The sequence below is a fragment of the Rhinolophus sinicus genome, linkage group LG13 (assembly GCF_036562045.2).
Source record: "Rhinolophus sinicus isolate RSC01 linkage group LG13, ASM3656204v1, whole genome shotgun sequence".
NCBI lineage: Eukaryota > Metazoa > Chordata > Mammalia > Chiroptera > Rhinolophidae > Rhinolophus > Rhinolophus sinicus.
In genome coordinates this window covers 18,329,335-18,353,098 of record NC_133762.1, presented here as the reverse complement: position 1 = coordinate 18,353,098, position 23,764 = coordinate 18,329,335, and the positions used below count along the sequence as shown (strand labels likewise).

General features: G+C 55.3%; 1 protein-coding gene across 2 annotated transcripts in view; it reads left to right on the top strand.

Annotated features, from left to right (window-relative positions):
* Positions 1 to 11,460: 11,460 nt before the first annotated feature.
* Positions 11,461 to 23,764, top strand: part of CDH4 (cadherin 4) — a 398,533-nt gene continuing 386,229 nt past the window's right edge. The window contains exons 1-2 of one of the 2 annotated variants that reach the window (XM_074317411.1): positions 11,461 to 11,787; positions 13,956 to 14,067. In XM_074317411.1, coding sequence (XP_074173512.1) covers positions 11,731 to 11,787; positions 13,956 to 14,067 — 169 coding nt within the window. In that variant the 5' untranslated portion in view covers positions 11,461 to 11,730. Of the gene's footprint in view, positions 11,788 to 12,545; positions 12,899 to 13,955; positions 14,068 to 23,764 lie in introns of those variants that run through there. The other variant, XM_074317410.1, reaches the window with a different exon arrangement.

Here is a 23,764-nt window from a genome sequence, read left to right as displayed (position 1 = left end):
TTCAATCTAGTTGTGGAGGGTGCAGCTCACTGGCCCATGTGGGAATCGAACTGGCAACTCTGCTGTTCAGAGCTCACGCTCTAACTGACTGAACCATCAGCTGCACCTCTATGGTTTTTCTAAATCTTCTACTTCATTTATTTCTGCTCTAGTTTTTATCATTTCCTTCCTTATGCTAACTTTGGGCGTCATTTGTTCTTTTCCCACTTCTTAGAGGTGTTTGAGATCTTTCTGCAAGGCAGGTATTTGTCGCTATAAACGCCCCTCTCAGTGCTGCTCTCGCTACATCGCATAAGCTTTGTTATGTTGTGTTTTCATTCGTCTCAAGACATTTTCTACAGTCCCTTTTGATTTCTTCTTTGACCCGTTGGGTGTTTAAGACTGTGTTGATTGATTTCCACACATTTGTCATTTTTCCAGTATTCCTTCTGCTATTTATTTCTAGTTCTATCCAATGGTGACCAGAAAAGATACTCAATATGATCTCAGTCGTCTCACACTTGTTGATTTGTTGTGTGACCTGATATGTAATCTATCTTGGAGAATGTCCCATATGTGCTTGAGAAGAATGTCCACGCACGAGCCTGTTCACTGCGGCATTATTCCCAACAACCAAGAGGTAGAAACAACTTAAACGTCCATCGACAGACGCGTGGATAAAGAAAAGGTGGCACATACATACAGTGGAATATTATTCAGCCTTAAAAAGAGAGAAATCCTACCATATGCAACAACACAGATGGACCTGGAGGACGTTATGCTCAGTGAAATAAGCCAGACAAGAAGGACAAATACACATGATCCCACTTACACGAAGGACCTAAAATAGTCAAACTCACAGAAACGTAGTGGCTGCCAGAGGCTGGGGAAGGGGCTCAGGGGAGTTGTCCGATGAGTACAAAGTCTGAATAAATTCCAGAGATCGTCTGTGCAATGTGTGCCCATAGCTAACAACACTAGACTGTGCATTTTGAATTTTGTGAAGAGGGTAGATCTCATGTTATCTCTTCGTACCACAATAAAATAATTAATTAATTTGCATTCTTAAAACAGCAAAGATGCTCCTAGGAGCAGGGGATAGGGAAGCTGGAGGGTGTGTTATTGACCCAGTTACTGACGGGGCACCTGGGCCCCCGCTCATGGGACTCTCAGACCGTGGAGAACACAGAAATGTGCTGTGGGGACAGAGCCAGGAGTGCAGTTTCCAGGCTCTCGGCCTCACATAGAAAGGTGCTGGCTCAGGTAGTAAATGGCCATCAGCTGTGGTTGGATGGCCATCAGCTGTGGCTACTTGGCCGTCAGCTGTAACCAGTGAGCCATTGGCCACTAATATAACTGCCGTGGCTACGCTAGCAGCAAATGGGGGTCAGCAAGAAGATGGTGGCTGAGCTGGCAAGAGTGGATTGCAGTTAGCAAGTGAGGTTGGTTGGCAGAGAAGCGGACGGCAGGTTGCGGATCGTGTGGCTCCTTCTTCCCTGGCCCTTGCTCTGCGGGTTCTCTATCTGTAGTTGGACTCTCAGAGCTCAAACCACACAGAGGCCGTCCCTCCAATGCAACTGTCACTCAGCGGAGGCCCAGGACCAGCATCCCTGTCTGTGCTCCCACGTCAGGGGAACCAGGGAGTTTGAGCATCCGGGCTTGGTTCCCCCATTTGCCATCTTAAGGACGATTTACACCCCACTTTCCGCCTTGTAGTTTCCTCTTGGAGCACTATGACTGCAGGGAGCAGTAACGGGGAACAGAGGCCGATCCAGCTCCCCTTGCAGGACCCCGTCTCCTAGGACCCCCACCCTCACCCCCAGCTGCTCAGGCTTCAGGCCACTCAGTGCAAGGTTTCCAAGGAGGGGCACGTAACGTCCTTAGTCTCCTCAAATGCGTTGTTTCAGCCCTTTTTGTGCGTGTCTTTTCCCTTCCTCTCTCCCTACCTCCTCTGGGGTTGGAGAAAACATGAGTGGAGCTACACGCTTCCCGTCTTGCCTTCCCCCCTGCAAGTAGGAGCGTGAGCAGGATAACGCATTCCGTGTGTGAAGGGAAGGCGTGAAGGGGCTTGCATGGGCCTCCTGAGAACGGCCACTTCCTTCCAGCTGCATGGAAGCAAGCCTCGTCAGGGACCTGGCTGGGACGTCCAGGGGCCAGGTTCTGCGTTTGCAGTGAATCAACTAGACGTTGGGCCAAGTCAGCTGCCTGAGATCGGCTTTCCCTGTGAGGAAGGATTCGCACCTCCCCCACCCCCACAGCAGCCTGGGACAGGCTGTGAACTCACCAGCTCTGTGGCACCTTGGCAGTGAGCGTGCGTTTCCTTCCTATGTCTTAACCAAATGTAGCAGAGCAAGCAGGCTTCGGAGACAGCTGAGTGGGCCTGAGTCCACGCGTTAGCCGGGCGGGGTCACAGGTGGTTATCTACTGCCAGGTAACAAATCACATCCTAACTTAGTGTCTTAAAACAAGCACCTCTGACTATCTCACAGCTCTGTGGCTCAGGAACTGAAACAGGACCCAGCCGGGTGTTTCTTCTGCTCCACGTGACATTAGTGGAGGCCACTCAAGGCTCTTCAGCTGGAGGACGGGCTGGACTCCCCGGTCCTGCAGAGCGTCGCTCACAGGTGGGCATGGTGGTGAGACAGCCGGCAGGGCGCTCACATGGCCACAGGCGGTTAGACGTCTTACCTGGCAGCTCAGGGCCTCAGAAAGCGTGCTCCAGGAGGCCCCATGGGAGCTGCAGGCTTCTCGTGACCCAGTCTCAGAGGACCCAAAAGTTACTTCCACCTATTTGGCTGCACACATCAGGAGGACCCACCTGGGTTTACCTGTGAATGGCAGGGCTGCAGGAATGTGCTGCCTCCTCGGAGCCACTGAGGGCGGAATGGCTTCCTCTGTCTCCCTTCTTCCTGAGTAAATGCGGGTAGTGATGGCCAATGTACTGGAATCGGCATGAGGATGAAACGAGACAATGCATTTAAAGAGCCTGCTCTTCGGCCCTTGAGGAGGCTCAGCAGGAAAGGGGGCTCCGTCCGTTCAGTGAGGACCAGACGCTCCCTGACCATGTGAGCGGGAGCTGCAGACCAGAGAAGCCAGCCCTCTGTCTTCCAGCTGTGCTATCTCTCTGGAAATTTCACAGTATTCCTCTGAACACTGAATTTCAAGTGCAGTAAATTGGCTCCTGGGCAGGGAAGCTGTGCTGCTCAGGGAAGGTCATTATCTCTTAAGAGCAATGGCTATTTGTTGAGAATGTGCCTTCCCCAGCCATAATTTATAAATGAACGAGAGAACAATCAAAATAGTCATTGAAATCCCCAAAAGAAGAAGACTATTTATAAATGCAGAGTGCTTCATCCCTGCCAATTCCCGAATGCTAAGAACAAAGTGGGAGACAGTGAGGGCAGCAACTTGGTTAACTGGTATCTAAAAATCTGAGCTGTGGAAGGGGCTCCCCAGGACTCAGAAGGCAATGGGTGTCCCCAGCAAGCGCCAGGGCAGCCAGGCTGACCCAGGGCAAGGAGGCTATTGTCATGGAGGTGGCAGTGATGGGAGGGAAATGTCCTCAGCAATATTCCCTCCCCTCCCCACCCCAAGCTCCTGGCCAGAGGCTGGGGTGTGACCCAACCCACCTGACAAGGCCAGAGTGGAGGCTCTGCAGCAGGACCACAGGACGTCTTAAGTCAGGAGAGAAGCCACTGGCTGTGTGACAGGCACATAGGGGGAGGGGAGAAAGGAGTGCTGCCAGTCTTCACTATTTAAAAGCTCGGATATGAAAGCCAATTTGGGGAATGTAATCAATAATGTTGTAAAGATTTTGTAGGGTATCCGATGGGCACTTGTCTCATTAGGGAGACCACCTCAGGGATGATGTAGATGCCTGATCACTGCACTGTGCACCTGAAGCTGAAGCTGAACAATAATAAATGTCAACTATAATTTTATATATTTATATATGGTTACAAGAAGCAGAGTACAGCATTAGGAATAGAGACAGTGGAAATGTAATGGCTCTGTGCGATGTCAGAGGGTCAGTGGATGGGAGAGGGGGTTGTCACTGTGTGAGGGATATAAATGATTAAAAAAAAAAAACTCGGGCTTCCTGGAAGCAAACGAGATGCAGTTAAATAGGTGACTGCATAAATACACTGGGGTCCACCCAGACAGGGGAGTACTATTCAGCAATAAAAAGACATGGAGGAAACATAAATGCATATTGCCAAGTGAAAGAGCCAATCTGAAGGCTCCGTACTGTACGACTGCAACCATATGCCATTCTGGAAAAGGCAACACCAGGGAGACAGTGAGAAAGTCAGTTGTTGCCTTGGGTTTGGGGTGGGGTGAGAGGGGTGCATGGTGAAGCACCAGGGGTTTCTGGGGCAGTGGAAATATTCCATAGGACACTGTAAAGTGGACACATCTGTGAAAACCCACGGACGCATGCAACACGGAGAGTGCACCCACATGTAAACTGTGGACTTTAGTTAGTAATAATGTACCCGCAGAGGCTTGTCAATTGTAACTAACACAGCACACTAACGATGGGGGGCGGCAGGAAGCTGTGTGCAGGGCGACGGTGGGTACCTGGGAACTGCCCACACTTCCTGCTGTTCTGCAAACCTAATACTGCTCGGGAATATGAAGTCTTGGTTTTTTCAAAGTGGGAAATAAACCATCCAGGGGCATCTGCTATTCAGAGTAAATAGAAACTGGAGTTGCTGTAACTCTGGGTGGAAGCTGAGGGGGCAGCCTGGAACAACGGACAGTGCATCGGCCAGAGCCGGTGGTCCCTGATGTATAGGGCTTCTGGGAAGACGGTGGGACCTGTTCTCTAATCCCAGAGCCCAACTATATGTGTTTTCTCACTGGTACACTGGGGCCGAGGCTGCCGAGCCCCACTTTGGTCCCAGGTAGGTGGTGAGGATGGGTGTGGACAGCAGGTGTGGAAGTGCGAGGCGTGGCATCCTGGGCTTCTACCTGCCCCCACTGGGGCTGGGGTTCCAGGTATAACGTCCCCACCCCCTGTGAGTGGTGGGGACAGGGGACAGGTCTCCCTGGAACAGAGTGCAGCCTGAATGAATTGAGGAATTTGGAGGACCCATCAGGGACGGGAGAAGCAGGACTGGCCTGGGTGGGATCTCTCTGAGGCTGACCTCTGCGCAGTCACATCTGTCCCTGCACCCTGCACCCAACCCCCGCACGGCAAGAAAAGACACTGGGTGGTGGATCAAACAGGCCTCCCTGGTCTTTGGCTTAGGCGGTGAGCGCCTGTGGGCCTGGGGGCACACTCAGAGTGTCTGGAAGCGATTGTACTCTCAAAGAGCCCTCCGGTCTCCTCTGCTTCCTTAGTTTGGGAATACTCCAGAAGAAACCATTTTCTGTGTTCTAGCTGTGGAGCTGAGCTGCCCCCCTGGAGGAGACACCCCCACACTATCAGATGAATCAAGGGGTTGCTTCCTGAGGACGGGATGTGTCTCCGTGTCCCCACGCTCCGCAGAGTGCTGTGCTTAGGCCTCCACTGCCCCTGAGCTCCTGTCACCACCACCCCCCAGGGAACCCAGGCACCCCACAGCCCTGGGACTTGTGTTCTGTGCAAGGTCATCAGCAGTAAACCCCCAAAGTTCAATAATAAAACCAGGTGAAATAACTTGAAAGGATCCAACCAGTGACTCTAGGTGAAAGCTGCCTCCCCAGGGACACAGGACTGGTGCAGGCAACAGGAAGCCTCTCGATCCAGCAGCTGTTCTAACTTGTGAAGTCCACTTTCCACTTCCTTTCCATTTTCTTGGTCTCGCTTGTGTTTTATTGCCACTCGCAGTCCACTCATATTTCCAACATTTCCCCCGTTTTCTCCCTCCCTTTAAATCCAGTATTATGGACTTCACTGTTTCATTGGCTTCCTCTCCTCAGACATTTGTTTTTATAATCGTCCTTGCACCCCCCCCCCTTCCCCCAGTCCCGCCTCCAAGGCCCCTGTCATTGGCACGTTCAAGCTGGACCACCCTCCTCTGGCCGGATTCTCATTCTGCTGCCCCAGCATTTACGAGAAGAGAAAAGAAAACCAGCAGTGTTCCTTCCTCCCAGGCGAGGGGCAGGGGCTCAGGCAGGCACAGCACCACAAGGGCCCTCCCCACTCATCCAAGGTGAGCTCTCAGGAGGCCGCACTCCCAGCGTCCCCATGGTCCATTCAGACCTTCCTGTACTCAGGTATGTGAGAGCCTGCAGGGGCAGTGTCCCCGGTGCTGGGGCAGAGCAGTGGGTCAGGCCGAGATGCCCCAGGCCCACTGCCCATGTCAGACATGCCTTGAATCAGAGTGGGAGGTGGGCAGGCAGCCTGGCCAGGCCTCACTGGGCCTCTCTGAACAGGAGCCCATGTGATGAGCGGCAGTCAGCCATGCAAAGACCTGGGGGCGGAATGTTCCAGAGACAGCAAGTGCCCAAGTGTGGAGACCCAGATGCAGGGACTGGCGCTGAGGAGCAAGGCGTGTGGGGGAGAGGGAGGAAGAGGGAAGGGCAGGAGCCAGATGGCACAGGTCCGATGGGTCATGGAGCGATCATGGAGGGAGGAGGTCTGACACGCGGGCTTGAAGCGGGGTGTGATGTGACACTGTCTGACTCAGGTTCTTGGGGGGTCCATGTGGGGCTTGGTTTGCAGAGTGAGCAGGAGAAGAAGGCTGCTGCGGGGATCCAGGTGCAAGATAAGAGGCGCTCGATCTGCCTGGAGGGGAGGTGGATGGCGGTGGGGCATGTTTTGGGGTGAGAACCAACAGAAAAAGAAAGTAAAAGGGAAAAAAAAAATCAATTTCTGCTCCCAGCCGATGGTCCAGAACATGGGGCAGCCAAGGACGGGCTGGGCACAGCTCCATCCCCTGCGAGGAGGTCCCAGGGAGCAGGCTGCTGGACAGGGCCTGTTCCTGGGATGGGGCCTGCAGGGTCCTGGGGCCTGAGGGGAGGGGGCGTGATGGGGTGCGCCACAGCACGACTCTCACTGACGTTTGCTGCCTGCCTGTGTCAGCTGAGGCTGCCCTGACCTCCTCCTCTCCTTCTGTCAAGCTGCTTCTAAACACCAGCGAATGACAAGTCAGACACCGTGCAAGGTGGCAAGTGAGGTCTGTCCCTGGCACCCCCATGGCATGTCTCCGGCTCCCAGCTTTCCTAACAGCAGACAGGCGGCCGACGAGCAAAATGCCGACACACAATGACCACGCCTGGGCCCCGAGATGGCCCTTCCCACCTTCTCCAGCAGATCCGGTGCCTGGGGGTCACTGCACAGTAGGTGCTGTTTATATTCTTTTCCCGCCTGGGTGAGTTTTTCCCATCTCCTGCTCCATAGAAGTTTCCAGGAATCCAAATTCCTCACCCCCACCCCCACCCCAAGTCCCAGAGGGGCATTGGAACCTGAAGAGCCAGCCCCACCAGAGCCCATGTTTTCTCAAAACACACCAAACGCGACCGGCTTCCTGGGGGTGCCAGCATGGTTAGGGGGGTGTGTGTGGACTCAGCCGCCTCGCTCCCCTCCTCTGTGATGGGGAGCGTAGGACGCAGCCCAGGCGGTCACGAGTGCTGCCAATGTGACCATCACTCTTGCATTCATCCACTGGGGACGAGACCTTGGGCTTCACAGAGAGGGGCGAGCACACTGTGCCCCCGCCCTAGAGGTCTCAGGGTCCAGGGAAGGCACCCAGAAAACCGCTCATGACTGTGTGACAGTGTGAAGAGGGATGCAGGTATGACATCCGGGTACTCACAGCCCGCCATGCCCATGGAGGAAGGGCGATTCGAGCTGGAGAGAGGGGCCACCCCTCACGCAAAGGCCGACAGTGTCCTGACAGAGGGCACTGGAGCCTGGAAGGACACGTGTTCTGGGTGGGGCCGGAGGTCAGGCTCCTGGGTGCGGGAGTTGGTCATGAGGGAGCAGAAGGCTGGAAATGGGGTGAGGCTGGGCAGAGCGTCTGCATCTTTCCTCCTGGAGTTTTCTGTCCCCAGAGCTTAGCGATTGTCTGCTAGGGCTAAGTAAGTCACACCGCCCCGTGCAGGCCACAGCCTGGCCACACCCGGGCCCATCACCCAGACAGGCTGTTTTCTGTTTGGGGAACACAGAAAACCACACCTTTATATGAGAGGATTATTTGAGGTAATGATTCCAAACCTTCAGCTCAGCGCCTGGCACACATTGAGTATCAATAACTGAGAGGAGACGGAGGATCTTGGTGAAAAGAAAACAGTCATCATAAGGGCGCTCCCCTCTTTGTCCCGTGTCAGTGCCCTCGCGGGAGTGTCCCTGGGCTGAAAGGCAAAGAGCTCCTTGCTCGCTCTCTCTCTGTATCTCTCTCTCTCTCTCTCCCCTTTAAGATGGAGCTTCTCTGCTCCACGCAGGGGGGTTTTCTTGAGCTGCGTTGGGTGGCAGGCTGATTGCATCCACTTCCACAAGTGCCTTGAATGTCTTCATTTGCCCACAAAGATTGTTTCATTCTGGGAACACACCTTTTGCTAACATCTCCCTGCTTTCTTTACAAAACAGCTTTTTGTTTAACACTGAAGTGTCTACAAAAATAATGAGAAATGGGGAGAAAACAAATTAACATGAGATGAAAAAGCAGGGCAATGCAGCTCGGGGGCAGGCACTGGATTTGCTCCTAAACAGGCACCCCTCCCAGGCTCACCTCAACAAGTGGGAGGACAGAAGTCTACCTGCTTTGCAAACACCTGCAGTCCAACTACAGCCAACCGTGTACAAGTGTGCAGAGGGGGTGGCCACTCACAGTTACCCTCCCAGGTGCATTTTCTTAATCTCTTAGAAACAAAAGCACACTTTTCTCTAGGGCTCTTCATCCTGTAGGCAGATCACAGGCCCTCTTCCAGCAGTGGGCAGAGCTGGGGTCCACCCCTGGCTTCCTGAGGCTGATTCCCTGGCTCCGCCCCCAACAGCCGAGTCAGCAGGTCCAGGGCCCAGCCCAGAAAACAGCACCTGTATGAGGCTCCCAGGAGCTGCTCATTACCTGTGGGATGGGCCGGTGGTTCTCCCACTCTGGTGTACGTGAAATCAACCCAAGAGGCTGTTCCAAGGCCAGATACGAGGCCTCAGGCCCCAGGGCCCAAAGAGCCACGGCCGCTGGTCTCAGGTGGAACCCAGGAATCTGTGTTTTTCCACCAGCCTTTCTAGGATTCTGGGAACAGAGTGCAGTGGAGGAGGGCTCTGTTCACATGCAGATTCCCACAGGGTAAGTCTGGGGTGTGGCCTGCAATTCTGCATTTTTAACAAGCTAGAGAGGTCTGCATGCTGCTGGTCTGGGGGCCACACCTGAGGGACCAGGCTGCACACCACCCTTTGAAATCCAGTGCCTTGTAGCTTAGATCCGATTTTTCCTCCTCTAGAAATGCACCCTCACTGCTTCCCTCACAGCAAGTCTGATAAACCAATGCTCTCTGCTGGGCTGCCATCAGTTACTGCAACATTTCTGGCTTATAGTCCTGAAAACACGAGCTCCCATAGACAGGATATGCTGTGGAAAAGGGCTCCCTCCACCAAAGGAGTCTGGGAAATGCTAAATGCCAGGGCCACAGGGCCTGGGCTGGGAGGCTGACAGGGCAGCTGGGCCTGGGCCTGGGCCTGGCTTCTGCAGGCTGCCGTGTCCTGTCAGACGATGGGGATGGTAGTCGCGCCCACTTACAGAGTTAGGGCGACTCTGAGTTCAAGTGCAAAAGCTCCCGCACCTGGGCCTGACCAAGGCTGGATAGGGCCGGGTATACGCACCTGTCTGGAAGGCACAGCAGAGCCTAGGTGCGGACAGGCGGTGGTGGGAGATGGGGACATGTGTTTTACCCAGTGTTTTTGTCTCGGGACGGCACCCAACACCGCTTTCTTTTTTTCAGCTTGGCACATCTCCTTGCCGTGGACATTTTCACAGAGCCAGTGGAGTAAATGCTGGGCTCTGGGGCACCTCTCCTAAGGAACAGTCTGCGTCGTGCTCGGGTCTTCTGAAGACAAAGGCGGGTCCCAGTGATGGACATTTCAGGACAATAGTGAGAAGCCTAGTCAGCTCAGAGTTCTCTGCATCGCTGAAGTACGCTCGCTGTGTAAAGGAGGAACCAGGGGGCCTTGCAGAGATGTGAGCACAGGGCCCAGGAATGGACTTTCCCCGGCGTGGACTCTGGATGGGCTCGTCCGTGAAACCTCACTGGCCACGCAGGTCCTCCGCGAAAGTCTGAACGTGATAAGCCCAGCACATTCAGCTGTGTAAATGGGTAACCCGTTCCTCTCCCACCACGGAGCTGGGAATGGAGGAGATGTGTGGTGACCTGAGCAGACGTGATGTTCTGTTTACTAGTCACACAGTCACAGGGTGAGAAACGGCACGTCGCCTGATGCTTTTGGTATAGAACTTACCCTGCTCCTCGTGAGTTACCTAAAATTGGGTTTTCTGAAGGTCAGTGTGTGGCACTAACCAGCAGGCCACCCTGCCCAGGTGTGAGCGTTCTGGGGGAAGGAGAGGCTGTTTTGTAGCTTTCTGCTCTCTTGCCCAAATTGCCTCTGACCTTGGAGCTCAACAGTTTCCCTCAATCTTCCTCCCCCTCCTTTGCAGTGAATTTCTTAAACCAGAACTAATGTATCTGGACACAGAACGCCTCCAAACCAAGACAAAGAAATTCTGAAATATCTGAGCAAACAAAGCCACTGTTCTTTAAATCTCCAAGCCAAAAGGAAATGTGCAGAAACAGTTACTCACTTTCCAAGCTGTGCATATTTTTCACTTGATGAGCCCTTAAAGAAGTGTCCCCCGTCCCCCCTCCCCCCGTTCAGAAATCACCCAAGCAGACAATGGATCCGGCCTGGCCTGGCTTCACTGAAGTTCCCGGCAGTTCCACCGTCTGGGGGAGAATCTACCCTTCCTTTCCTTTCCTTCCCAGGGGTTTCTAATTTATTTCTTGGTTTCGCGGGCCTAACAGAGCGCTTTGATGCACAAATAGGCATCGGTCTCTTCCCCAGTCCTTAAGGCCATTTCCAGCCAGGGCCCAGGACGGGGCGCTTTCTAGCGGGCTGGAGGGTGTGCACAGCCTGTGGCCTGAAGCACAGCCTCGGTGCTCTGTCCCTTTCTAACCGGCTAGTCTCACAGGGTAGATTCCTGAGCAGCCAGACATGGGTGCTTAGGCAGGAGGGGAACCTACATCTGGGGTCAGTGAGAAGACACACCAAACAAAGAATTGAGTGCCCACCCCCAACGTGGCCCCGGCAGGAAGTTGGACCAACGCAGAAGGGGTGTTCAGGGTTTGGGGGCGGGGACCCCCGTGCCTTCTTCAGTCGTCACGCAGCCCACACACTTTTCCCAGTAGACGGAGGGTCGGTGGTCCCTTCGGGCGACGCGGGCTCCAGTCTCCCTGCCCAAACCCGGCTTCGCGGTGCGGGAGAGCAGGGAGTGCGGCGCCTTTAAGACCCGCCTCAGGCTGGCGAGCGCGGGGCCGGGCGGCGGGCGGGGCCTCGGCGGGGCGGCCGCGCGGCTCACCTGCAGTTCGGAGCGCGCGGAACAGAGGCGCGGGCGGCTGCGAGGCCGGCGGACGCACCGGCCCGAGGGAGCGCGCCGCCGGCCGACTTGGCCTCGCTCCCGGAGCGGGGCGGCGATCGCGGCGGCGCAGCCGGGCTGGAGGCGCGGGGCCCGCTGGAGCGGCGGCGGCGGCGGCGCGATCGCGGCGGCAGCGAGAAGCGGGGTCCGGACGCCGGGCACCGGGCGGGCGCCGGGGCGCGGCGCGGCGGGGAAGATGACCGCGGGCTCCGGCGTGCTCCTCGTGCTGCTCTCGCTCTCCAGTGCGCTCCGGGTAAGTTGCCGCCTCCCACCCTGGCTGCTCGGGAGCCGGGGCAGCGCGGAGCCGTCCCTGGAGCCGGCGGGGCGCGCACACGCCCGGAGGGTCTCTCCCGGGCTTCCCCGGCCCTCGCCGGGCGCTCCCGCCGCGCGCACCGCTGCATCCAGCCGGCTCCCGCGCTCCGTGAAGCCGCCTGTGGTTGGCAAGAGCACGGAGCCGCGGGAGCAGTGGAGAGCGGCGGTGCTGAGCGGGGTGGGAGTGTGGGTGGTTGGGTGGATGGGGGACGCGAGGAGCTCTGCCCTAAGCGGGACCCGCGGCGCATCCCTCGGCCGCCCCAGGTCCGCGGCCGCTGCCCGGAGCTCGGCTCGCCCGCGCCAGGGCAGGCTGCCTGCTGGCGGAGCCGGCGCGCCCTCCCATCGCCCGGGAAACGCGTGCCTCCGGAGTTGGCGAACCCACCCGGGCCGGGGCTGCGGGTGCGGGGACCTGGTGGCAGCAGGCCAGGGATCAGGGTGCTAGGGACACCCTGTTTGGCCGCCCCAGCCGAGGGCTGGGGACTCGCAGCGCGGCTCCGCCTCGGTCTTCATCCTTAGCGTGCCCGCAAGAACCGTCTCTGCGGTGGGCGGCTGATGCGGACCACGGGACACCCTCGCCGCCGAGTCCCCGCGGTGCGGGCTGGAGCGGGAGTCTGGCGGTGCCCTGGCTGAGCTGAGCAGGGCCGGGGAGCCAGGCGCCGGGCGGGCTCAGGGCGAGGGGATCCCTGGAGCGTGGTCCCAGCTCTCGCCTGCTTCCCTCGGAGCCCACGAGCTGCTCTCCAGCTCGGCTCTGCGCCTGCTGGGGGCAGAGCTCCGGGGCCGGCGCGGAGGCTGCGCCGGGGGCGCCCCTGAGGGAGGCGCAGGGGCCGCGAGAGTTGCAGGAACCCCCTCTCGTGGCGGATCGGCCTCGCTGCTCCTCCTGGGCCGCGCGGTGTAACCTCGGAAATAAACCAGCGCCGCGGGCCAGGCCGCTCCTAGGCTGTGGGCGTGGGGTGAGCTGGGCACTCGCCGAGGGCGGCTCCAAACTTTCCTGGGCGAGTGCACCTCCCTGGCTTCCGTCTCCCTGGAGCTTCGTGCCGGAGGACCGAGCCGCGGTGCGGAGCTTTTCCCAAGGAACGACCCTGCGCCCGCTCCCTCCCCGGGTGCTTCTGGGTGGGGGCTCCCGCGTGTTCTCAGGCGGTGGGTGCAGGGAGCTCAGGCTGGGGCAGCTTCCGGGCCGGGCGGGAGGAGACAGCCGATGGTAGAGGTGCGTTCTGCTCCGCCGCCCGTGAAGGAGCGACTGCGGGGTGTGGGCTGCGCCCCTGCTGCTTGGGCTGGCAGGGGGAGGGCCCCGCCGCGCTCCTTCACCCGCAGGGATGGCAGGCTGGCTTCCCTGTGGCACTCACGGTCTCTCTCTCCGTCCCCGCGGCTGACCTGTGGCTCCCACTCCCCAGTCTGGGAGGAGGCCACTCCACCCGCCCCATCGCTCCTCGTGTGGGAGCTATACCACCTCCCACTGGGCAGGAGAGCCTGGGCGCTCGGAGAACAGGAGACCCACCCTTTCTGGTCAGTTAGGGGAGCTCTCTCCCTGGGTTGGGCTGGAGATGGAGGCTCCTGAGGTGGACAGGCATCCAAGGAAGTGAGGTGGGGGTGGGGGAGAAAACACGAGGGTGGGACCCCCTCACCTCACCCCAGTCTCCTTGCTGTCCCCCTCTGAGCAGTCTTGGAGAATCACCTTTCTTGTTCTGCCCGCCACCTCCCTCCCTGGTGACTGCAGAGAGCAGACAGCCTGCTGGTCCACCTGAGCCACAGCTGGCCCTGTGGCCTGAAGGGTGACCTGGCTGGGACATGGACTGTCCCCTCCTGTCTGTCTTCATTGTAACCCTGGGCTGTCCTGCCTGCTGCCATCTGGACGGTCCTCAGACTTTCCCCTCTGCCACCGCCCCTGAGGCCCTGACACGCCTGCCGCCTGCTGTCCCTCTGCAGCACCCCGTCCCCAGGCCAAAGCCACTTTCAGTCCCTGGAGACCATTGGAAGTCTGGGTGGAAGCTGTGCTTTATCGTGTTTCTGTCATAGCTGAGACCTGCACACAGCAGGCCCTTCGTGAGCGTCGGCTGGATTAAATTTCTGTGAACTTAGGTTTGTTCTAACCTCTCTTCTTTCTGTCCTCAGGCTCATAATGGGGATCTTACAGCCAGGGAGAGCTGCAAGGCTGGATTCTCCGAAGAAGATTACACGGCATTAATCTCCCAGAATATTCTGGAAGGAGAGAAGGTCCTCAAAGGTAGGGCTGAGGGGGGGGAGGGGGGAAGGAATTGCACACCTTACTGTGGATTGGGGAGACATTTGGGTGGAAACTGACAGGCTGGGCTGCCTTTCAGCCATGTCTTTGCAGAATGCTGGTTGTGAAGTCAGCAAGTTGTGGATTGGGCGACCTGAAAAACGTTTTGCATCAAAGGTGAATGATTCAGAATCCCTGTCATTTTTGAGTGAGGTGAATCATTTCCTGGGCCATGGATTAGAATTCGAATGTAACGTCACCCAAATACTGTGCAGAGAGAGAGACTTTCTTACTAAGTATTTTTATGTATGAAATTCTGGATTCTTAAATTATCCTTGCTTTGAAATGCACGGTGAAGCAGACGATGTTGTGGGAAATGTGGTAAATAAGCCCACAGACGTTCTGTTCGCAAACGTGGCATTCATTTTCATTACCGTCCCACCGACAACACGAAAACACACAGGCAGGAGGGTCCTGCCAGTTAGCGTTACCACCATCGTGGGAGTCTGTCCACACTTGTGATGGGCGAGGCAGAGGAGCTTCAGAACTCTGATGACAGTAGATCATTTGGCGTATTGATCTGTTTCCCTTTCCAGACAAACTAATTAAACTTTATATTTGCATGGGAGGGGAAATTAATCAGTGCTTTCTTCCCTGTGGTTTCAAAGTCAGAGCCGGAGCGTGTTGGCTATGCGTCTTCCCTCCCAACATCTGTTTCCCAGAAAGTGGCAGCATTTAGCCGAGTCCAAAGTGATGGAGGAAGGGAACTTCAGAGCAAGCACCAAAGCTGCATTTCAGCATCCGTGACCGAACAGCCCTCAGGCTGCTGACTCTCTCCCAGCTTTGTGTTTTAGGGAATATAGGATTTTCCCACGAGTACTGGGTATGTGAGGTGGTTCTTTAGACACTCTTCCTCGGACACAGAGCTTGTCTACTTGTTGGTTCGTGTTATATGAATCAGGCTTTTCGTTTTGCACTGAATCCAACTTTTCTTATTGTCACCTGAGTTGACTGCTAAAGCAGAGGGATGATACTATTAACTCTTTCATTGATTTATTACCAAAAAAAATAAATAAAATAAAAACATAAACATCTCTGAGCCGTTGGCCCAGAAGGGATGGATGTGCTGTATGAGTCGGTGTCCGTGGTAACAGTTTTCAGGCGGTGCTCTGGTAATGGCGCTGTGTGTGTCATTTTAGAGTTGGAACGGTGAGGCCATCGCAGGATCTGTGTGTTTACTGAGAATCCCTGCGTGCCTGCAGAGAAGGCCCAGGAGATTCTCTCACCCTCAGTGCATTGTACTGTCGCCAATAACAGGAGACCCTTATGGCAGTGCGCTGTGCCCGTGTCCGGGAGCTGACATCCTCATGCCTCCCCAGGTATGAAGCTAAACATGACGAGATGTTGGAGCATCAGTTTTACTGAGGAATTCCAGAAAACACTGCCTCTGTTTTAGTAACAACAAGTGCTGCCTACCACAGAAGAGAGTGACAGATTCTCGTACTTTTTATGATAAACTGTGAGATTTCAAACGAGTGTCTCCTGTCTGTCCCTGTGGGTGGTGTGGGTCCAGGCTGAGCTGGGGCAGTGGGGGGAGAGCCCTGACCTCTGGCTGGATGTGGGCCTGTCCCACATGCCGAGATGGTTTTCGCCTAGTGGCAGATGAAGGCTCCATCATTGTAGGTGGACCTGGACTGGCTTCTGGAATGTGTGGACGTGAGACTCGTTTTCTAAGCACTTATCCCGAAACGAGGCTCAGCCTGACCCTGGTTGAGGAGAGAGTTGCAGAAGGCGTCCCAGGCATTAGGGGTCCTGCAGCCCCCGTCCCCTGGGGTGGGCTGGGTGCCATTGCTCCCCTGCACCTGGGTGCGACACCCTCTCACTGTTTCCTTCCTCTGGGTCTTCTGAAGAATCTCAGGGACAAAGAGATGTTTTAAATCTTAGAAATAACTTTGCACGTGTGGAGGCGAAAGCTGACATGCACTCAAGCCTGGGCAGATAAAATTTTCTCCATTTATTTATGTGGAAAACTTTGCAAACTATGAGACCCCAGTGAAGATACATGTGTCAACAATAAGTAAATCACACAGGGTTTCTGTTCTGGTAGGAATCAAGTTAAATAGGTAATGACGACGTGTAATTGAGTTATTCCAATGGAGAGAGCTTAACCTTAATTCGACAAGGGAAGCTTCAGAGAGTCTCCGTTTCATTCTAAGTGCGCCATTAGCCATTCACGACTGCTCTGTGGCTCCGTCTCTGCCAGAGTCAGCTTACCAGCAGCCCCAAATATCCAGAATCCAGAAGGAGTGATTTGTTACACAGTAATTAACTTGTTTATGATAAATGGATGGAAGAAATGTCGTGGCATTTTGGTTTATGTCGAAATGAAATGCGTTTGCATGCTAAAAATTTCATGCTAATTAGGCTTAAAATAGTTTTCCCCAATAGGGTAGCAGATCCTATGGTATTGTGAGCCCTTTGAACAGCAGATCTGCTGCGTATGACAACACGGGGCATTCGTTTAGCTGATTTGTAGTGTGCCTAGGTCCCCACCCCCAATCTGGTGCATCCTTGGGTGTTGCTGTGCCTGCTCTTCAGAGGTAGTTTGGTTTTCGGGATAATTCACTTATGGCCCTGATCACTGGAGCATGGTAATGTCTAAAGTAGGACCATTAAGCCAGTTTCCTTACGCTAAACCAGAAGGTACTTGGGGCAGTTGCTGGGCCGGTGTCTTGTTCTCCACCTTGTTAATAATTGACGGTCGGCCCGCCTGAGGCTGCAGTGACCGGCATTGTGCTCTCTCTGGCGGGCAGAGTTCTGGGAGAACCCAGTCCAGCTTCATGGCGAAAAGCCTGCATGGATGGGACAGCGATAGATGGCATCGTCGGAACTCAGGATGTGGGTGTCCTATCTCCCCTCGCTCCGGGAGAAGAGGGTGACAGGTGAGGAGAAATGTCTGCCGGACGCAGGAGGGAGGGGGCTGGACATTGCCTGAGGAAAGCGGGTACACTGTGACTCAAACGCTGTCGGAAGCGGAGTTTTATTTCTGATGACTTCATCTCATGAGACTTCCGCAGAAAAGCCTTCCCGCCCCCTCCCACCCCCAGTTAGCCTAGGACCATTGCAGGATTTACATCATCCCGTCAGTATTCTCTCTTCCTTAAACCAAAAAACTCCTGAGGGCCGCCACCCTGTCACTCTGGTTTGCCATTTCGATCATTTCAGGGTGTTCTCAGCCAGCGGGATAAAGCCCCATAAATAAATAGATGGGGGTTGATTTTTCTCACATCACAATGAAGCAGTTGGTGGTCAGGGCTGGAGCAGCAGACCTGTGGCACCTTCTCAGGCCTGATCGTTATTCTTACCACTGTGCCACCTTTAGTTTATTAGTTTGTCCGTTTATCGCCTCGTCATTGCACATGGGCTGCTGTGGCTCCGGGCATTGCTTTTGAGTTCGGAGCAGAAGAAGGGAGGGAGTGGGAGCACCACCTGCCTTTCTTCTCTGCATCAGGAAAGCCAGCACTTTCGCAGAAACCTTGCAGAATTTCTCACTGGCTAGTACCAGGTCACAGGCCACTCCCAGCTGAATGCAGTGGGGAGCTGGGAAGCAGAGAATTGCACTGTCATGTTTGGCTTAGTCCTTGTCTGACCCATCACCTGGCCAAGGAGCAAATTGCTACTTGGAGCAGGACTGGGGTTCTGTTTTGGGAAGGGAGATGGGAGGGGTGCATGCCCAGGAGACAAGGATCTTGTCTGCCAGTGAGCTTTCTGGAGCTTCCAGCACCCTCCCCAAACAGAGTGCAGAGGCAGTGCTTTGTGGAATGAATCGCTCATTTGCATAACAAGGCACAGACTGAGGCAAGGTTGAGGGGAGACCAAATGCTGGTATCCAGAGTGGGAATCTAAGAACTTGCTGCAATGTAACAGGCATGCACAAAAGTACCATTATCTTGTCTTTACAACTGTGTTGGAAATGGCCTCTTTGCCCACACAGTTTGGCCCAACCCACGTCTGTGCAGACAGGTACCTCTTGCCAGGGCAGAAGGCGTCGCTAGACGCACGGGCAGGAACTAAGCAAATCTCACTGTGCACCCAACTCCCAGGGTCATGCCTGACTTGTGGTGCTGTGGGTGAGCAATCAGTATTGTCAAATGAAGTAATGAATGAGCCATAAAATGCTGACACTGTGATGTTTCTGAGTCCCCTGTTCATTCGCCGTCGAGCGGGAGCTGCTGTGGATGTTCAAATAAATGACACCAGTGATGACACCAACCACATATGATGAGAATTACTAGACACTGCAAGTTGCCTGTCCAATAACCGTTCTCTCCTTCTTCCTTACTAATAAAACCTCCTCTGAGCCACTCCATTTGGCTCAATGGAGCCCTGTTTAAGATACTCCCACCTCTAGTAGACTCTTGTACCCCAAGGTGGCAACATGGCCCCTTTCTGGTCAGTGGGATCTAATTAGGTTATTCCATTAGATGAGGCTTCTGGGAAAGCCTTACTTTTTCCTGAACCGACTCAGTGGGCCATGCTTTTTGCCTTTACCTCTTCCTCCTGCCTGGAATACTGATGTGATGTCTGCAATGCAGCAGCCATTTTGTGACTGTGAGGATGGTGGCACAGGAACTGGGTCCCAGGTGGCACCCTTGAACAACTACAGAGCTGTGGACTCATTTTCCCTGGAGAGAAGAGAAAAACAAGGTTGAAACATTACAGTCTTATCCTACACAGTTGACTGATCCTTGACTTAGGGAAAACAAGAGCTGTGCACATCAGCGAATGCCTGTCTTTCCCTCTGCCAGCTAAGCACATAATGTCATCTTCTGCCGTGAGCCTGGGTTTTCCATCTCCTTCTAACCATCCTTTGTTCCTTGGGCTTTGGCCCTACTCTGGCTTTAGTGGCCCCTCCCTCCTTTGTGAGTTAGTATCTATGTCCAGCTTGCTGGATTGCAGAGAGCACGCCACGGGCACTGGGTAAATATTTGTTGACTAGATGGAATGAACAGTCAACATTTTAGACTCTGTCTTGAGGCCAGGATATAAATGAATCATTGCACATCGAGCCAGGGCTATCTATCTGAAATCTCCACACTATCTCTTAGCCACCCTCTTCCAGGAAGCCAGGTGGTTCTGTGTGGGGGACTTTGTCTGCAATGTCCACTGGCTCCAGGGACCCATGGGCCCCACAAAGAAGCAATGTGAGTGGAGGTTAAGCCAGATTCAGCCCCAATGCTGCCTTTGCCTGGCCCCAAGCCAGGGCGAACCTTGCTCTTGGAGCCAGAGAAATGCTTCCTGAGCATAGAGACCCCCACTGCCTCCTGTGGGAATTCTCCTCAAGGGTCCCCCGAGAAAGAGCACCCACAGTTGCTGGTGGAGACCACAAGGTATGGGGGCGGCCCTGCCGCGTCAGGGGCCCGTGCTGTTTTCTCAGAAGCCTTTCCTGTCATCATGCCACCTGGTCAGAGTTAAGAGGTTGAGTTTAGAAAGGGAAGTTTGTATACTTAGCAAGTGGCTTCTGTCACATAAGAGGTAAGACTGGCATGCTTTACTCATTGCCCCAAGAACAAAACCACCACGGAGAGAGGGTCCTGATAGCCAGGTGAAAAACAGGAGGCAGATGTCTGCTGCCCGAGGCTTGCAGCAGTCACGTGTCCCCCGCTGACAGAGCTGCTGGAGGTGCTGGCTCCCTGAGGTGATGGCCCCGGAGTCCCTTCTGGCTCGGCTCCTCCAGAAGGACTGCGCACACCCGTTAGATGTGAGGATGGCGACCTCCTGATGCTGTCTCTGGCTTAAAGGTTAAGTAACATGCGTACGTTTCAGAACTACGGAGTTTAATGGCAACTTAAGATGACCAGTGTGTGCTGCCAAAGTCCATTTCCTTTCCAGCCTCCCTCAGGGGAGAGCTGGTGTTTTTGCGGACTTCCCATGGGCTCCCCACGGGCTCATGGAGCGATTTAATGGCAACTTAAGATGGGGTGATTATAATACACTGTAAAGACACTGAGTAGGTCCGGTCAGACTGTGCCATCCTCAGCGTCACCTGTCACCCTCACCAGAGCCTCCCCGGGAGGTGTGATCAGACCCATTGTGTGGATCAGAACTGGTGACCAGCGACGTGGAGAGACGGGCTTAGTGCATGCGTTTTGCTGTGCTTTCCCTTTGTCCCGACCCAGCTTTCAGCTCACGTGTGTGTCCCACACAACGTGAGTGAGGGCGGTGTAGAGCGCTGACGCTGTAGGCACACAGGACACCTCCACTGTGCAGGGGCCCCACCCCGAATTTACCACTTATCCACATTCAGACGTGCTAGTTATCTCTCATCCTAGACGCGGGCACCACACAGGCCCTGGGTACCAAGAAGTGCTTGGTGGCAGTCGCGGGAGTGTGAGGGCTCGTCTGAAGTGGGTCAGAGCTCTGTGGACACCTTGGGTTTGCAGAACTGGCTCTGGCGTTAGAAGAGCCGGATTCCGTGTTGGTGACAGAGGTGGCACACAGCCCCAAGCAGCATCCTCACTGGGCGTTCAGACTCAGCCAGTGCTGGGGAGGTGGCAGAAGGAAGTCCTACCAGGAAGCCCCGCCGGTTCTGGGCTGGGCCACGTCTGGGCTGAGCTGGGTTGAGGCACAGAACCACTGCCATGAATGACTGATTGGCTTAGAGCCTTGATGACGTTAGCAGGGCTGACGATGATGGAGGGTGAGAAAGGCCCAGGGCTCTGGTCTGAAGGAGCCCACCCACCTGCCGAGGCCGGGCTCCCCGGACGGAACCATCTCGTGGGGGGACATGCGTGAGACACGGCCCCCCCTCCCTCTGCAGGTGGTCCTTTCTGCCTGGGTCTGGGGTCCTGGGTGTTTGCAGGGGCCTCCAGTCTAGGTTTCTAGGCCTCTCTCTTCCTTTCTTTTTCTGTGAAGCACGGTCAGGGAGATGAGAGAACTAATCATGAACTGGGAGTGAGTGAGCAGGCAAGCATTTGTCTTTTCAAAGAATGTACCTATTTCGACTTTTTGAAGGAGCGATTTTTACTTCGAGTGAATTCCGCTATGAGAAATACCACAAGCTGAACAAGTTTTTTTTCCGTCAAGGGTGATAGAGTCATCCCGCATGTGTTCTTGTAAAACCTTGTGGCACTTACTTCTTCTTTTAATCCTCCAACGGGGCACGGTGGTAGTTGAAAGCTGGGCTGGTAATAGTATCAGTTGCTTTTTGTCAAAAGTCTCCCAGAATTTTGGTGACTTTCTGCCTGGGCTCTAGGCTGCCCTCTCCTGGTGGCCTCCGGTACTGTCTCTGGCTGGCTCCCACCGGGCCCTTCCCCTTAAAGAGAACAAAAGAAAGCAAACCTAACCTATTTAATTATCTTTGACCAGTGTGTGCTGCCAAAGTCCGTTTCCCTTCCAGCCTCCCTCAGGGGAGAGCTGGTGTTTTTGCGGACTTCCCATGGGCTCCCCATGGGCCCATGCGTGCTCTCATTTAAAAGATACCGGCGGGTACAGGGCAGTCAGAGGTCACGCCCAGCCCTCTGGGTTATGTGTAAGGTCTGTAGGATGGTCCGTGTCCCGCTGCCTTTCCCAGGGAGGAATATACTCAGATTACGGATTGTACTAGTTTCTTAGTGTAGTGCAAATGACCACAGATTTAGCGGCTTCAATGACACAAATACCATCTTGCTGTTCTGGGTGTCAGAGACCAACATGGGTCCCCCTGGACTAGAATCAAGGTGTCGTCAGGGCTGGGATCCTTCTGGGGGCTCCCGGGAAGCGGTCTGGCCTCAGCTTCCAGAGGCCTCTACTTTCCTTGGCTTGTGGCCCCTTCCTCCATCGTCACAGCCAGCACCGTTCTATCTGTCTGCGCCTTTCTCTGTGGTCACATCACCTTTTCTGCCTCTCCCTCCTGCCTGCCTCTTCTGCTTACATATAAGGACCCTTGTGATGACACTGGGCCCGCCTGGGTCACCCAGGACCGCCTCCCCTCTCAAGGTCCTTAACTTGATGACATGTCAGGCGACATACAAAGTATTCACAGGCCTCCCGCATGCGCGTGTGATGATGTGTCCCTTCTGGTCCCACATGTAAGGACCTGCTGTGTCTCGAGCACTATGCCGTGTTCTTCGTCCTTCCCTGTGGAGGAAACTGAGGCCCGGCGACTGAGGAACGCAGTGGGAGTCGGGCTGGCAAGGCCGGTGAAGCCCAACCTCCAGCTTTAGCCGCCGCCGCAGCCCTCGTGCGCCTGGCCCCTTCCAGGAGCGCCTGCCCGATGGGCGCTGCGCCGTCTGTCATTAGGGCTGTGGGGGCCACTTCCTCGTGGGTCCTGAGCCGGGATTTGCACTTCGGAGACTGAAGGGCAAGCTGCTGCTGCAAAGCCCTGGGCAGCTCTGATCCGGCTGCTGTTAACTTCCCCTCGTTTGGCTTCACTGTGTTTTCCCAGGACAGTGTGTGGGGATTTAGGAGGGATTAAGGTAAGCCTTCGGTGACAGGTAAATATCCAGAGGGCAGAACAAGGCTACCGCCTGCCTTGCCAACAGCAGGCTGGTCCTCGTGGAGGATGGGAGCACATCTGCCCAGGTGGGGGCTCTGAGAGCAGCCTCAGGTGCCCACGGAGGCGTCCCTGGCCTGGCCCGGTGCTCTGTCCATTTGGAACCCAGTTTCCTGAAGTTCCAGCCCCAGGTCGGGGTGTGGACCCCGTGTCTGCCCAGGAAAGACCTCGCTCTTTGTCCCTGACAGCCGGGGAAGATGACTTACCTCCCCTCCTTCCTCGGGTGTGGGCCTGTGTCTGCACGCCTGACGTGGAGAAATATTGGATTTGGGTTTGCGGTGGGGTCTGCTGGCCAAACGTAAGTTTGAACACCATGGGCATTGATCTGCCTAGAAAGCTGAGAGGGGCCGTCGGTGGTCAGGTTTGCTGAGCGTGCAGGCCCAGGCTTCTGCTGCCAGCAGGGCCCAGGGAGAATGCAGACTGGCACAGGGCTGGGGGCGGGAATGCTTGTGGGAGAGGGGCTGACTCAGGGGTGGCCTCCCTGCTCTGGCCTCAGTTTCCTTATCTGCAAAGCAGAGGGTGGGCTATCTAAGTGAGGCCAGGAACTGTGGCCTGGGGATCGTTGCTAGACCTAGCAGGCCCCTGGGTCCCCACCCAGACCTACTATAGTGCATTGGACGGTGGCCCCAACAGACACATTGTTTAGCAGGCACCGTGACTGTGATCCTGTTTGGAGAAAGGGTCTTTGCAGGCGTAACTAAGGGTCTTGAAATGACATTATCTTGGATTAGCTAGGTGGGCCCTGCATCTGAAAGGCTCAGAACAAATGTCCTTATAAGTGACAGAAGAGGAAAAGACACTGTCACAGAGGAGAGGCCATGTAAAGACAGAGCCAGAGACCGGGTGATACAGCCACAAGCTGCAGACCCCAAAAGCCACCAGGCGCTGGACGAGGCAGGAAGGAGCCTCCCCTGAATCTCTGGGGGCAGCTAGGCCCAGACTTCTGGTTTCCAGAACTTCAAGAGAATCAATTTTTGTTATTATAAGCCCCTGGTTTGCAGCTGCTTGTTACAGCAGCCCCAGAACACTTATACACCCGCTGAATCAGAAATCCTGGGATGTGGCCTGGCAGGCTGCCTGTTTCATCCATCTCCCAGGGAAAGCCCGAGGACTTCGGCCTTGAGGCTTTTTAGCATCAGAACTGCAAGGGCCAGCACGCCTTGGGAG